General features: G+C 37.4%; 2 protein-coding genes across 3 annotated transcripts; both read left to right on the forward strand.

Annotated features, from left to right (window-relative positions):
• The first annotated feature begins 753 nt into the window (after positions 1 to 753).
• Positions 754 to 3,029, forward strand: LOC125218941 (UPF0481 protein At3g47200-like). Of its 2 annotated transcripts, none has more exons than XM_048120756.1 (4): positions 754 to 852; positions 982 to 1,655; positions 2,165 to 2,704; positions 2,803 to 3,029. In XM_048120756.1, exons 2-3 carry the CDS (start codon positions 1,005 to 1,007, stop codon positions 2,555 to 2,557), a joined length of 1,044 nt encoding a protein of 347 aa, XP_047976713.1. In that variant the 5' UTR covers positions 754 to 852; positions 982 to 1,004; the 3' UTR covers positions 2,558 to 2,704; positions 2,803 to 3,029. The 2 variants fall into 2 exon arrangements, with proteins under 2 accessions (XP_047976713.1, XP_047976712.1); XM_048120755.1 differs by having other exon boundaries at positions 993 to 1,655.
• Positions 3,030 to 5,326: 2,297 nt separating this feature from the next.
• Positions 5,327 to 8,293, forward strand: LOC125224094 (UPF0481 protein At3g47200-like). Its single transcript, XM_048127441.1, has 4 exons — positions 5,327 to 5,445; positions 5,554 to 6,209; positions 7,042 to 7,712; positions 8,079 to 8,293. Exons 2-3 carry the CDS (start codon positions 5,565 to 5,567, stop codon positions 7,702 to 7,704), a joined length of 1,308 nt encoding a protein of 435 aa, XP_047983398.1. The 5' UTR covers positions 5,327 to 5,445; positions 5,554 to 5,564; the 3' UTR covers positions 7,705 to 7,712; positions 8,079 to 8,293.
• The last annotated feature ends 1,856 nt before the right edge of the window (positions 8,294 to 10,149 follow it).

The raw sequence follows: 10,149 nt of genomic DNA on the forward strand, positions 1-10,149 counted from the left end.
GGCCAACCTTCGTGAAGACGTTCAACAGGCCTACGGACGAAAAGCAGTCTCTTTTTGCGCAGAAGCAAGAGTCTGCTCGCAAGGATGTGGAGAGAGCGTTCGGGGTTCTCCAAGCTCGATGGAACATTATCAAAGCCCCGGCTCGACAGTGGTTTATGGAGAATATGGTCGACATCATGTATACGTGCATAATCTTGCACAACATGATTGTCGCCGACGAAGGACCTGAGGCGGGAAATTGGTTCGACCCTGAAACCCCGGGAAGCTCAACCGCAAGTAGTCCGCCTCGAACGGGAGTGCATCCGTCTTTGCAAGAGCGATTGTCTATTCGGGCAAGGACACGTGATTCTACCGCCCACGCCCAACTCCAGGAGGATCTAATGGAGCACATTTGGGCAAAATTTGGCAACCATTAGATGATCGTCACTAGAGAACTCCTTCTTCTGCTTCTTTGCCTCCATTTTTTTTTATTTGAGTTTAAGTGTGCAATTTGTAATTTCTAATTTTTTAATTATGTCTTTTTTATTTTTTTAGGTATTTTAAATTGTAATTTTATTTTATTTATAATGAAGTGTGTTTTTTATTAATTGAATTTGTTGGAATTAAAAATAAAAAATGAAATTGAATGAATAGTTAAGAGATGGTTAAGAGATGGAGGGTTGCAGGTGTTGTCTCTTAGTTAAGAGATGAGCTGAAAAGTACAGTGGGGCCCATGAATAGTGAAGAGATGAGACGGTTAAGAGACGGATAAGAGTACACACCTCTATCATTCATATCGTTACCACATTCATTTCTTGATAATTTTGCAGCATGTAAAGAAGAAGAAAGCCTAAATTCTATCAGTGATCTAAGGTTAGTAAAAACTAACTTTGAGATACTTAGTTTAATCGTTATATTTTTTTGAATTCTTGACTTAAACATACTTGATTGTGATTCCATATTTATATGATATAAACGTTATAGAAATTTCTGAAATTTCAGCTTGTACATAGGTGCATATATACATGGATCCTGACATCATAACTCAAGCCTCAGATGGGATAAATGAAAAACTGAACGAAGTCACCGGTGCACAACCGGAGTGCACAATCTACAGAGTTCACAGACACTTACGCAACGTGAACCCGAAGGCCTACGAGCCCGAGGTGATCGCCATCGGCCCTTATCACCGCCATAATAATAATAACGAGCATCTAAAGATGATGGAAGGCCACAAGCTGCGTTACCTGAAGCAGCTGCTTAACGCAAAGAATCCACCCAATGATGTCGGAAGATATGTAACGGCTCTAGGCAGATTGGAAGCAGAGGCAAGAAGATGCTACGCAGATTTGCCTGAAACCCTAACCCCGGCCGAGTTCATACAAATGCTTGTGCTAGATGGTTGCTTCATCGTCCAACTAGTTCGCAAGTTTAAATGTATGATGTTGAGGGAGAAGAATGATCCCATCTTCCAAATGAACTGGATGATCAACAGCCTGCAGCGTGATCTCATGCTCTTTGAGAATCAATTGCCGTTCTTCGTCTTGTGCGAGCTCTACGACCTCATCGAGAAACCTAACCAGCATTCTAGGTTTTGGTACCTTCTCTTCAACTTCTTCACCAGTCTCTATCCTGGACAGGGCAGCAAGCAAATGCCGATCGTAGATCCTCGCCAGGTTATGTTAGAAATTCTTGTCATCGTTTAATGATATGAAATGGAAATAGTAACAAGCATGAAAGAGAATACTACCTCTAAGTGTCCCACTTGGCTCGGATTTTAAAATTTTGTTTTGACTTTATAAAAGAAAGTGATAGAAAAAGTTAGCAAAACTTAGTCCATACTTTTATATATTGAGGCCTGTTTGATAAAGGAAAAATGGGACATTTAACCGCACAGTAGACTCTAGGTTCACATGCTACTAATCCCTCCGTCCACAATTAAATGTCACACTTTCACCCGATACATGTTTTAAGAAATGTAATAGAAAGTGAGTTGAAAAAGTTAGTAGAATGCGAGTCCTACTTTTTATGTATATTAGATTTATAATACAATATGATGAGAATGAGTCAGTGGAATTTGATGTCCATTACAAAAAGTGTGACAAATATTGGCGGACGGACCGATTAAAGTCCAACCCTAATTAATTAAAGTTTAATAACCAAATCTAGTCCATATATCTTCTAGGTGAAGCATTTGCTCGACTTCCTCCATCAGAGCTGGCTTCCACCTCCCCAATGCTCTGGCGGAGGAAGCAGTCACGAGGTAATAACACTAGGAACGAGGTTGCGGTTCATCAGCAGTGCGACGAGGCTTAAGGAGGCTAACGTCAAGTTTGACAACAGATCAAACGGCAACACGTTGTTCGACGTCAGGTTCGAAAAAGGGTCGATGATAATGGCACCACTAACCATCGAAGACAGGACAGAGTCGTTCCTGCGGAACCTCATCGCGTACGAGCAATATTATGAGCATAATCAAAACAACTTCGTGATTATGTCAAGTTCCTTGACTGCATCGTTGATTCCTCCGCGGATGTGGAGATACTGTCGCGAAGAGGGATCATCGACAACTGGCTAGGGGACGAAGGTAAGGTCGCGGAGATGGTGAACAAGCTGGGTGACTCGGTGGCTGGTCCGGGGAATGGCTTCGTGTATGCGAAGATGTTTGAGGATGTGCATAAGCATTGCAGAAAGCGCAAGAATAATTGGATGGCTAAGTTGAGACGTAACCATTTTAATAGCCCTTGGGCTATTGTTTCTTTTGTTGTTGGTCTAGTGCTGCTTCTGCTTACAATCACGCAAACATTGTTTACTATATTACAGGTTGTTTGAAGGATGTTGGAAGTCGATTCTCTCTCAGGCACAAGTGGAGATGCTCAAGGATTAAGGCAAGGGTTGGTATGGTGAATAGTTTTCTTAATTGAAGTGAAAATCATGTGTTGATTGTTAATTATGTGAATTGTATTTTATTTGATGATAGACTTGAGAAATATTGCTTGGTAAATTGCTAAATCGATTTAATGGTTCTTGGGTGACAAATTTCAAGTCAAGAATGGTAGCAACAATTATGATGGGGCACTTCTTGTGTGATAAACTACATAGGAGAACTAGCAACTATAGCATCTATTTGATATGGTCGAAGGAGTATAATTAATTTAAACCGAGAGATACGTGAAATTCAATGTTTTGAGATATACATTAGTATTATTTACAATGATAAATACTCCCTCCGTCTCACAAAGTTTGTCACAGGACCCGGCATGCGTTTTAAGAGATTGTTTGATTTTGTATTAAAGAGGGGTGTGTAGTGGAATAAGGATATCACATTGAGGGGATTGAAGAGTGTATTTTATGTCTATTTTTGGATAGATTTCAAGTAGGGAAAACTTTGTTGGACGGACGAAAATGAAAAAAATGAGACAAACTTTGTGGGACGGAAGGAGTATATCCTTTGAAACGAGCGGTGATATTAATTAATTTAATTTCAGTATTTCTAGTATCAAGTATGTCATCAACAACTGTATTAGTGATTAATGCAATTTGCAAGCATAATCCATACAAAGAGAAAGGTGTTACAATACCACTGATCTTACAAACCATGTTCAATCATTGTCATCTTCTATTCATGGAAAGGAATGCACCCTTGCAAAACAGAGTAGGATGGAAAATAAAAAGTAAAACAACAATTTTTTGAAAGGAAAAATTGGGTAAAAAAAAGTCAATGCCACAGTATTAAAAAATAACTAATTATATCATAATTTTAATATATTTTTTTCAATTATCTTATTAATTTGGATGCGGAGAAGAAGGAGAGCAATGTAGGATCGGTACGGGTCCTCCTTAGGACTTGGGCTCTTCAAATTAAATGGATTTTGGGCCTCAACTATTTAACTCATAGTTGAGCCGTAATACTAGAAGTGGGACTGGATATAAATATGTATAATAATCCCACTAATTTTTGCAAACTTTTTAATATAAGAATTGAGCATCTTTGTACTTATCCATGTGATTAACTTATTTATAATCCGCCACCAAATCCATGTGATTAAGCATAATAATCGCACTAATTCACGTGAATTTGTCTACGCACCTAACATATTTATAATCCGCCACCTATTCTTGCATATGTTATAATCTTACTTCCAATACGACCCCGACCCCGATACGAGTTGAATATACACGAAATTAATGCTTATGGATGAATTGAGTCCTTAGGAATCCAATAATTTTGGATGGATTTGGATAACCCGTTAAAATAATAGTAGTATTATTATTTTTTTTAAAATTATACTTTAATTTTATTCAAATCCTACTATAAATTATGTTTAATAACCGGTTTTTATAAGGATTTCATGTGAGGGGTGCACTATGGTGCCACCATAGATAGGATAACACCATACCACCAATATAGTCCGTTAGATCTCATTTATGGACGCCTAGGATTAAGTTTCGTGAAAAAACACGGGTTTGCAGTTTACTGTATTAGGTATTGCAGTCTACTGTATTAGATATTGCAGTCGTGGTAAACTGCAATATTGTTGTGGTAAGACTGCAATATTCAATGAACAGCACTGCAATCTGGTAACGTAAAATTAGAAATTTCCTATTTTATCCCTCCGTATTTTTACACGTGGCAGCATGACAAGCACACGATTTTCAGATCCAATAGCCTAAAATGGTGGTATGGTGTTACAATAAAGAGGGTTGTCATCTTAATACGTCCCTTTCATGTGATTTGATTTTTTATTATGTTTAAAAACAGGTTTTTATAAGGATTTTCATGTGATTTGATTTGTTTCCTTATGAATGGGGTATCCTCCCTTTATTATCTTTAAAATTAATATTTGGTTTATTATTATGAATGAAGAAAAGATTTAGCCTCTCTATCTCAATTGTTTGGCAACTAATTCATGTATACATATCTATCTCTATGGAGTGAACTATACCAACGTACATTACAAAAAAAACCGTTAAAAACATTTTCTAATGCAATTAAAGATGCTAATTTATGTTTCTAAATGTATCACTAATGCTTCAAAAAATGCATTTATTGTTAGTGTCTCAACTATAATTAGAGACTCAATTGTATCCCAAGAGTCCTTGCATATTTTATTCATCATCTATTAGTAGTACTCCAGATATTGTCATTCTAATAGTTTATTTAATATGTCTTGCCAATGAATTTAAATTTCAAGTTCTCAGATTTGAATATGTAAATAATTTACAGCACTGCGAATATCAATGCACTGCACGATACAAAAATTTGTAATTACTCATGTTAAATATAATCTAATCAATGCATTGTTAATTACATGTTAGATCCAATCAATGCGTTGTTAGTTGTGTTAAAATACGATCCACCCCCATCATTCATCTCGTTTTAAAGAGGAAGGAAGCCTAAATTTTGCAGCATTCATTTGTTGATAATTTAGATGAAGAAAGCCTAAATTCTGTCGGTGATCTACGGTTAGTATAAACTAATTTTAGAGACTTGTTACTTCTTTAAAAACATACACTCCTCTTACTTAGTTTAATCAATGTTACTTATAGTCATAGAAATTTCTCACTTTTCAGCTTGTACATACATGGATCCTGATAGCATAACTCAATTAGCCTCAGATGGGATAAATAAAAAACTGAAAGAAGTCTCCAGGGCACAGCCGGAATGCACAATCTACAGAGTTCACAGACACTTACGCGACCTGAACCCGAAGGCCTACGAGCCCGAGGTGATCGCCATCGGCCCTTATCATAATAATAATGAGCATCTAAAGAGGATGGAAGGCCACAAGCTGCGTTACCTGCAGCAGCTGCTTGACGCAAATGATCCACTGAATGATATAAAAAGGTACGTAGCAGCTGTAAGCAGGTTGGAAGCAGAGGCAAGAAAATGCTACGCAGATTTGCCTGAAACCCTAACCCCGGCCGAGTTCGTACAAATGCTTGTTCTAGATGGTTGCTTTATCATCCAGCTAGTTCGCAAGTTTGAAACAGTGATCTTGAGGGAGGAGAATGATCCCATCTTCCAAATGAACTGGATGATCAAAAGCTTGCAGCGTGATCTCATGCTCTTTGAGAATCAATTGCCCTTCTTCGTGTTGTGCGAGCTCTACGACCTCATCGAGGCACCTGGCCAGCATTCTAGGTTTTGGAACCTTCTCTTCAACTTCTTCACCAGTCTCTATCCTGGACAGGGCAGCAAGGCAATGCCGATTGTAGATCCTCGCCAGGTTATGTTATAAATTCTTGTCATCGTCTAATGAAATGAAATGGGAATAGCAACAAACGTGAAAGAGAATACTACCTCTAAATGTCCTACTTTTTATCGGCTTTGATTTTAAAATTTGTTTGACTTGGTAAAAGAATATGAGAGAAAAAATTAGTAGCACAATGTGGTCCATATTTTTATATATTGAGGTCTGCTTAGTAGTGAAATGAGTTATTTATTGGCCGTTGTTAAAATGAGACATTTAATGGCGCACAAAGGGAAGTACTCCCTCTGTCCCAACTTACGACTTCTGTTTTGTCATTTCCGTCCGTCCAAACTTAAGAGTCTTATTTCACTTTTACCATAAATGATATGTAGGCCCATATTCCACCAACTTATTCCACTCACATTGTATTATAAAAGTGATATATATAAGTGGGACCCATATTCCACTAAATTATTCAACTCGGTCACTTTTCTTTACATTACTTAAAACCTGTGCCCTAACTAATTAGGACTCTTAAGTTGGGACAGATGGAGTATTTATTAACCGCACAGTAGACTCTAGGTTCACATGCTACTAATCCCTCCGTTTGTGAATAAACGTCATACTTTCACCCGGCACGAGTTTTAAGAAATGTAATAGAAAGTGAGTTGAAAAAGTTAGTAGAATGTGAGTTCTACTTTTATGCAGTTTTATATTAAAATGTGAGGGGAATGAGTTAGTAGAATGTGACATCCATTACTAAAAGTAGTAAAAAGTAAGTGTGACAAATATTTGCAGGCACATTGATTAAAGTCCAACCTTAATTAATTAACGTCGAATAACCTAATCTAGTCCACATATCTTTCAGGTGAAGCATTTGCTCGACTTCCTCCATCAGAGCTGGCTTCCTCCGCCCCAGTGCTTGGGCGGAGGAAGCAGTCACCAGGTAATAACACTAGGGACGAAGTTGCGGTTCATCGGCAGTGCGAAGAGACTTGAGGAGGCTCAGGTCAAGTTTGAGAACAGACCAAAAGGAAAGTCGTTGTTCGATGTCAGGTTTGAAAAAGGGGTGATGATAATGGCGCCACTAACCATCGAGGATTGGACAGAATCGTTCCTGCGGAACCTCATTGCGTACGAGCAATATTTTGGGCATAATCAAAACAACTTCGTGACTGATTATGTCAAATTCCTTGTCTGCATCGTTGGTTCCTCCATGGATGTGGAGATACTGACTCGAAAAGGGATCATCGAGAACTGGTTAGGGGATGAAGATAAGTTGGTGGAGATGGTGAACAAGCTGGGTGATTCGGTGGCTGAACCGGGGAATAGCTTCGTGTATGCAAAGATGTTTGAGGATGTGCATAAGCATTGCACAGAACACTGGAATATGTGGAGGGCTAACTTGTTACGTAACTATTTTAGTAAACCTTTCTCTATGTTTACTCTTTTAGTTGGTGTATGGGGGCTTTATCTTGCAGTCATGCAAACGGTGTTTAGCATATTACAATATCTCCAAGGAAAGAGGTAAATGGAGAGGTAAAGTCATCTAACTACCTTATTTATCTTTTTTTCGTGAAATATCATTCTCCAAGGGAAAAGGTATTTGAGAAAGTATTATACATGTTTCCATGTTTCCATTTTGAAGAGGTATGAAGAGGTAAAATCTTACAACTATCATATTTGCCTTCTTTTTTATTAAAAAATTATTGTCCAAGGGAGAAGATATTATTGCACTTTATGTTTTTTAATATCATTTGTACTATTATTTAATTTTTAAACCTTTCTATATGCCTTTTTATTCTTTTGGAATATATTAATTACTTTTTAAAAGTGTATATTTCACTCTTTGAGAAAGTAAATAGCTCTTCTATATATCTTTTCATGTTGGATATGCTCCAACAGGTTGTTTGAAGGGTGTTGGAAGTCGATTCTCTCTCAGGCACAAATGAAGATGCTCAAGAATTAAGGCAAGGGTTGATATGGTGAAGAGTTTTCTTAATTAAAGTGCAAATGTGTTGATTGTTAATTATATTAATTGTATTTTATTTGATGATAGACTTGAGAAATATTGCTTGATAAATTGCTAAAATCCAATTAATGGTTTCTTGGGTGACAAATTTCAAGCCAAGAATGGTAGCAACAATTACGATGGGGGCGCTTCTTGTGTGATAAATTACATAGGCTTCAAGCTTGGAATGAGGGCTCTTCAACTCTTGGTTATAAGCCCCTTCAAGTTGTTGTACTAGAGTATAATCCTCTTTTGGTCCTAAATATATGGTCGATTTATGATTTTGGTACAGAACATTCACTTTTCAAAAAGTAAGTTCAAAACAAATGAAAAATGGTATCGTTTGCGTCCATTTTTTACGGAACCATTAATTCTCGACGGTCAACCGTCAATTAGCGAAAATTTGACCCGATTAGCTTTTTTTAATTACTGTAGCTAATTGATTTTTTTTTTCAGATTTTACATTTTTAAATCTTAAATGAAAATAGTGAAAATACTCTAATATTAAATACAAAATCCAACACTCATTTCATTCAAATTTCTCCCCCCCCCCTCCCTCTCCCCAAGAACCCTAATTCGTTTTCTCCATCTCTGCAACAAACAAACACCTTCAAACATGGGCCATTCGACGGGTAGCCGGAACTCCGTCGACATCGAGAGCGACCGCGGCCGTGTTCGTGACTTTGGAGACCTCCGATTTAGCTACGCTTTATGTTATTATAAGAAGACGGCGGCGCTCTGTATTTTCACCGGACAAGGCAAACCGTCGAGAGGGAAGCTTTACTTCGTATGTGAGAGGAAGGAATGCAGTTTCTTCAAGTGGTGCGAGCCAAATCGTGATGTCAAAGCTCGGGCCTCTTCTTCGTCAACCTCAGTCGATGGTGCCAATTTTGATGAGCTGGCTTTGAATATAACCGAAATTAAGAAAAAAATCTTGGTGAATGTTTTGAGCTTTGTTCTTTGTTTTGTTGTTGTTGCAACACTTTTGTGTATATTCAAGTAATTTGATGCGGTGTTTGCAAAGTGAATCATATTTGGATTTGAAGTAATAAGTTATTTGAATTTGTTGTTGTTGTAACACTGTTGTTCGTATTTGAAATTTAAAGTGAATCGTTCATAATCTTCTTAGAAAAATCGCCAAAAAGCCCTAATGGGACAATCCTAAAATATAAGATAAAGTAGTCCTTCATATAAATTTTTTACTTCCATTTGGTCCTGAACATTTACGCACACCAATTGCAGACAAAATTTTGTAAGTGATGTTGGTTTCAATACACTGACATCAAATTGAACCAATAAATGGACAACAAAATACAATACAACGTGGTCCTTCATATTCATTTTTTACTTCGAATTGGTCCTTTACATTTTACGTGATAAAAAAATCATAGGCATAAGGTACTGCATCAAAAACAACATAGTCCTATTGTCATAAGCCATTTACACCTGATACACGCTAAAAAACAACCACAGTTACATCAACAAAAAAATATTGTCATAAGGCAATGTATTTACCTTAACACCATCAACACCCAAAAACCATCAACACCAAATATTGATTGTATTTGTTACACAACATGACATGATTTTCAAAGTAAAATGCCAACATCAAACACCCTTCTCCTTGCTAGGTGTTTTCTTCTTCGCGGGAACAGAGGAGACAACAACATTTGAGGAGCCGGGTTCTGTAAACATATCCGCAACCGCACTTGAACAACTTGCCCTATTGTAGCTGGGTTGGTGGCACAATGTACAAGTCGGTTGTTCTTTATCACGATTACGCTCCTTCCTAACCATTGACCCTACAAATAAATTAGAAAAGAAGTATCATTGATTGTGGTTTACAGTTAAATGAAAATAGTTCAAAAAAAGTTATACCTTTCGATTTGCCCAATTGAATGCCTTGGGACATATCCTTTTGTTGTGTCCTTGTTCACTACAAAGCCGACACTTTTACTCCGACAT

The sequence above is a fragment of the Salvia hispanica genome, chromosome 4 (assembly GCF_023119035.1).
Source record: "Salvia hispanica cultivar TCC Black 2014 chromosome 4, UniMelb_Shisp_WGS_1.0, whole genome shotgun sequence".
Classification (NCBI taxonomy): Eukaryota; Viridiplantae; Streptophyta; class Magnoliopsida; order Lamiales; family Lamiaceae; genus Salvia; species Salvia hispanica.

What these genes read in the sequence shown, in the direction of transcription:
- LOC125218941 (XM_048120756.1), top strand. Translation starts at nt 1,005, where the DNA reads ATGGATCCTGACATCATAACTCAAGCCTCAGATGGGATAAATGAAAAA. An exon ending in CGATCGTAGATCCTCGCCAG is followed by an intron (nt 1,656 to 2,164) that starts GTTATGTTAGAA and finishes TATATCTTCTAG; the next exon opens with GTGAAGCATTTGCTCGACTT.
- LOC125224094 (XM_048127441.1), top strand. Translation starts at nt 5,565, where the DNA reads ATGGATCCTGATAGCATAACTCAATTAGCCTCAGATGGGATAAATAAA. An exon ending in CGATTGTAGATCCTCGCCAG is followed by an intron (nt 6,210 to 7,041) that starts GTTATGTTATAA and finishes CATATCTTTCAG; the next exon opens with GTGAAGCATTTGCTCGACTT.